The sequence below is a fragment of the Corylus avellana genome, chromosome ca3 (assembly GCF_901000735.1).
Source record: "Corylus avellana chromosome ca3, CavTom2PMs-1.0".
In the NCBI taxonomy this organism is placed as follows: Eukaryota; Viridiplantae; Streptophyta; class Magnoliopsida; order Fagales; family Betulaceae; genus Corylus; species Corylus avellana.
The window spans coordinates 2,489,537-2,495,079 of NC_081543.1; the positions used below are offsets into that span (position 1 = coordinate 2,489,537).

The window sequence follows — 5,543 nt, forward strand, 5'->3', positions numbered from 1 at the left end:
AAAGTCATACAATTTAATTTTCAACTCGTTGATTGAGGTAACATAAACACCATTGAGTGTAAAATGATAAATTACTTTCCAAGAATGCATATGGTATCCCTTCAATAAGGGTACGTAATATAAAAGCACACATTGTGCAACGTGAATCGCAATCATGTTATAAATACTTCAAAGGACACAATATAACGATCAAATTAGTTAAATATGAAATGGTTTTATAAGAATATTGGGTCAATATATACCAAAGAATTGTGGTGATTATGCCATAACAAGGAGCCATTCTTTTGGCAAAAATATAATCATTCTTTTGGTGATTATATATATGTTATTATTAAATATATATAGGGAAAAATAAAATAAATAAAAAAACTCAATTCTGACAGCTGTTTGCGATAGAGCCCCAAAGGGGGGGGGTGCATATGGCTCGACCACTCTCAATTCTTTTTTTTTTTTTTTGTTAAAAATATATATAACACTTTACCCCAAGGGCATTTTTTGGAGATCAAATTGTTAAAAGTCATGTGACGTACGTGACTGGCATTATGTCAAAAAAAAAAAAAAACAAGAATTAATTGTGTAGAAACTTCTTCACTAATACAATTATGATATGTTTCACTTCATAATTAAGTTTTTTTTTTTTTTTTTGGTTTCACTTATGGGGTTATTTGGGTTGAATGCATAGCTTGAACTCAGAATAATTACGCTGAGATCAATTTGTTATTACAAGCCTTGTTATTAAATATATTAATCTCTTTATCCCATTTTTTTCAAGTATTGAAACTTGCGATAGCAATGGAAATAAGAACTATTAGTTGTTTCTCATTGTCATTTACTATAATATAATCATGAAATTGAAACCATACGAACGAGGGAATTAATTTTGAAGCTTCTTCTTTTCGATGAATTGAAAAAAATTTATACCAAACAAATTTTTTTTTTTTGTTTACACATGCCCTCTCCCATTTAAAAAATAATCTACTTGAACCTTTCCTCTTACAAAATAATCTCAAAATACTTGTGCATATATAGGAAATGCCGGATTTGAGGCTCTTACTTTTTTTTTTTTTTTTTTTTTTTTTTTTTTAAAAAAAAAAAGAGTAGAATTTCAGCTGAATATGGTTTAAGAGTAATGCAATAGATATAACTTAAGCAGCAAGATTTTTCTGGTCTTCAGATTTGCAAATTCTTTGACGCTCTTACTATTTTGCAGATAGTTAATTATCATCAGTCAGGCCATATCAAAAACTGCATCAACAATTCTTTTGTTAATATATATATATATGTACATGTTCATTTTCTTTATTTGAATTGGCATGAAGCTTTTGACCTTGGAAAATTTACAGGTCTATATGCTTGTGTATTTTGGTGGTAAAATTTTAAGTTATTTATTTTCTTATTAATTAGAAGAAAGCAGGGAGGAAGTCATGTTTTTAAAATCAGATTTGGAGCAAAAGTGTAAATATTCAACATCCATCTATTCATATTTAGGAATACAAAGTGATTGTTTAGGCTGATAGGAAGATGTGAGGTCTAACCTGTAAAATATTTAATTTAAATAAGATAAATTGACGGAGTTAAAGTTCAAATTCAGAACATTTAGCTCTAATACCATGTTAATTCATTAGTTATTCTAAAAACTTAAAATGATATAAAAATTCAATTTTTTATTACTTAATCATTATTTTAGCATACTAGCAGTTGTTTTGGTGGATGATAAGGAAACTCCCCTTTTGCTTGACTCCTTCCTCAAGGTGCTAGTCAACTTTCTTGCAGAAAAAGAAAAAATAAAATAAAACAAATATTCGTCATAGATTAGATAAGCCAATAGTCATGCAATCTTTTTTATTTTTTTTATTTTTATTTTTATTTTTTATGTATATTTAAAAGAAAAAAGGCAAAAGATTGACCTAGCCATAATGAATAGGAAAGTCATAGCTAGGTAGCCCTTTCAGTTTCATATAACAAATGGAGTGCAAACAAGTTGGCATACCTACCGATCATTGGTCACAATTTTTTTTTTTTTTTTTTATATCCGGCCATTAATTTTGGTGAACACCCATTCAAAAATATCTTAAATTATTTAAATTATTTTAAAGGGTAGTTCAATTGATTGAAAATCAAGTCTCATAAAGCATAAATTATTAGTTCAAATTTTCTCCCATTTTCTTTTTTCTTATGCGAAATAATAATAATAATAATAAACTTAATTAAGCTCCGTGTTCTTGTGAAAGTAACATCATGGGATGTCAGAGAAAAAAAAAACAAAAACACTAAAAAGGAATGATACAGCCTCAACTTGGGCCAACTTTGGACCAACTTTTTTCTTATTTTTTAATTTAAAAAAATAACAAAATTAAAAATTAAAAAAAAATTCTGAATAATTTTTATTTTGGTCCTTCTTTTATTTGGTATTTTAAAAAAAAATAAAAATTATATTTTCCTTCGTAATAATGACCAAAATAAAAAATAGGTAAAAAGCGAATGGTAGGTAAAAAATAAAAAATCGTCTGTCAAGAATGGGATTCGAACCCATGCCCTTTCGGACCAGTACCTGAAACTGGCGCCTTAGACCAACTCGGCCATCTTGACTACATGTTAATCTGATTAAGAAAACTTTAATTAGTATAAATTCTATGAGCAAGATTCCGAACCACCTCTAATTACCTCAAAACCAACGCGGCTTCCCGCGCTCTTCAAAACCTATCTTTCCGACTTATATAGATGAATCTGAATGAATTCTCTCATCAATCAGAGCTTCCGGACAAAATTTCCACTCTTCACTTGCAAACTCAAATCCTCGCTTGCCGTTATCGAAAACCCATCAGTTTTTCTCGTCGAACATGAACAGAAATTACATAATGTCACTCCTTTCGACCCGTTTCAGTTCTTCAATGAGCATAGAAAATCTTGGCACTGCACCGTCAGAAATACCAAAGTTATACATACCCACTTGCTCAAATCAGCTGCACTACATTCTAACATCTTTGTCGCTAATTCTTTACTTGATTGGTACTGTAGATCTGCTGCCATGGGTGATGCACTCAAGCTGTTTGATACAATAGCTCAACCGAATGTTTTTTCTTGGAATATCATTATTTCAGGTTACAATCGGAACGCTTTATTGGAGGATTCATGGAAGATTTTCTGTAGGATGCATTCTTTAGGCTTCGAGCCCAATGAGATAACCTATGGGAGTGTTCTTTCAGCTTGTACTGCTTTGCAGGCTCCAATATTTGGTAAGCAAGTTTATTCGGTTGCGATGAAAAACGGGTTCTTTTCAAATGGTTATGTTCGGGCTGGAATGATAGACTTGTTAGCCAAAAATTGCAGCTTTGAGGATGCCTTGAGGGTGTTTCATGATGTTTCATGTGAGAATGTGGTCTGTTGGAATGCTATTATCTCTGGAGCTGTTAGAAATAGAGAGTACTGGGTTGCTTTGGATCTTTTTGGCCAAATGTGTTGTGGATCTTTTATGCCAAATAGTTTTACATTTTCAAGCATTTTAACTGCTTGTGCTGCACTTGAAGAACTCGCTATTGGAAAAAAAGTTCAAGGGTGGGTGATTAAATGCGGTGTGGAAGATGTCTTTGTGGGAGCTGCTATCATTGACTTGTATGCCAAGTGTGGAGATATGAAAGAAGCTGTTAGGGAGTTCTTGCAGATGCCAATCCGCAATGTAGTTTCTTGGACTACGGTTATCTCTGGCTTTGTGCAGAAGGACGATTCTATTTCTGCCCTCATGTTCTTTAAAGATATGAGAGAAGTGGGGGAGGAAATAAATAATTACACTGTTACCAGTGTACTTACTGCATGTGCTAAACCAGCCATGCTTGATGAAGCAATCCAAATCTATTCCTGGATATTAAAAACTGGGTTCTATTTGGATGCAGCGGTGGGGGCTGCTTTGATCAATATGTATTCAAAAATAGGAGCTCTTGATCTATGTGAGCTGGTCTTTAGAGAGGTTGGAAATGTAAAGAATCTGGGTGCATGGTTTGCATTGATATCTGCTTTTGCTCAGAATCAGAACCCTGGAGGAGCCATTGAAATTTTTCTGAGGATGTTAAAAGAAAGTGTGAGACCAGATAAGTTTTGTACATCTAGTCTTTTGAGCATTATAGGCTGTTTAAATTTAGGGAGACAGATCCACTGCTACACTCTTAAGACTGGGTTAGTCTTTGATGTTTCTGTTGGTAGTTCGCTTTTCACTATGTACTCGAAGTGTGGTAGTTTAGAGGAATCCTATAAAGTTTTTGAGAAAATCCTTGACAAAGACAATGTTTCATGGGCCTCAATGATTGCCGGTTGTACAGAACACGGCTGTGCAGATCGAGCCATTCAGTTATTTAGGGAAATGCTGTTTGAAGAAATTATGCCTGATCAGATGACCTTAACTGCAACACTTACTGCATGTTCTGTTCTTCATTCTTTACAGAAAGGAAAAGAAATTCATGGTTATGCTCTTCGTTTTGGTATTGGGAAAGATATAGTTGTTGGTGGTGCACTTGTGACTATGTACTCGAAATGCGGCATCCTAGAATTGGCAAGTAGGGTGTTTGATATGCTCCCTCAAAAGGATCAGATTGCATGCTCCTCTTTGGTTTCGGGGTATGCCCAAAATGGGTACATTGAAAAGGCCCTTATACTGTTCCGTGATATGCTGATGTCTGATTTGGCCATTGACTCTTTCACAGTCTCATCCGTGCTTGGGGCCATTGCACTTTTGAGTAGATCAGGCATTGGGACTCAACTGCATGCCTGCATTACAAAGATGGGTCTGGAATCAGATGTTTCTGTTGGAAGTTCACTGGTGACAATGTACTCAAAATGTGGAAGCATAGAAGACTGTCATAAGGCATTTTATCAGATAGAGAAACCTGATTTGATAGGTTGGACAGCTATGATTGTCAGCTATGCTCAACACGGGAAAGGCGCTGAGGCTTTATGTTTTTATGAGCTTATGAGAGAAGAAGGAATTAAACCAGATTCGGTGACTTTTGTTGGAGTTTTGTCCGCTTGCAGCCATAATGGATTGGTTGAAGAAGCCTATATCCATCTTAATTCAATGGCCAAAGATTATGGAATTGAGCCTGGTTATCGTCATTACGCCTGTATGGTCGATCTTCTTGGCCGGTCAGGGAGACTTAAAGAGGCTGAAAGTTTCATCAATAACATGCCTATGAAACCTGATGCTTTGCTGTGGGGAACCCTGCTGGCTGCTTGCAAAGTACATGGAGATATTGAGCTTGGAAAGCTAGCAGCCAAAAAGGTTATGGAGTTGGAGCCATGTGATTCTGGAGCTTATGTTTCTTTGTCAAACATCTGTGCAGAGATAGGCCAATGGGAAGAAGTCCTGAAGATTAGAAGCCAGATGAAGGGAACTGGGGTGAAGAAGGAACCGGGTTGGAGCTTTGTGTGAAACGCAATTATGCCATGAATAGTGAGTTTCCATGACGTGATTTAGATCTTTTGGTTTTTTGACCATGTAAGGTTCTCATGGAATTAACCCTTACAATTTGTAGAATAAGGAGAGTTGATAGATT

The 5,543-nt window shown here is 34.7% G+C and overlaps 1 protein-coding gene and 1 non-coding gene across 2 annotated transcripts; one reads left to right on the plus strand and one right to left on the minus strand.

Moving 5' to 3' along the window:
• Window positions 1-2,508: 2,508 nt before the first annotated feature.
• On the minus strand, window positions 2,509-2,589 carry TRNAL-CAG (transfer RNA leucine (anticodon CAG)). The gene has a single exon. It is a non-coding gene; the product is annotated as a tRNA-Leu (tRNA).
• Window positions 2,590-2,713: 124 nt separating this feature from the next.
• LOC132175613 (pentatricopeptide repeat-containing protein At1g74600, chloroplastic) lies at window positions 2,714-5,543 on the plus strand (the record flags this gene model as incomplete). The annotated part of the gene is given in 2 exon segments (XM_059587611.1): window positions 2,714-5,440; window positions 5,523-5,543. A coding segment is annotated over 1 exon segment (2,688 nt). The 5' UTR covers window positions 2,714-2,731.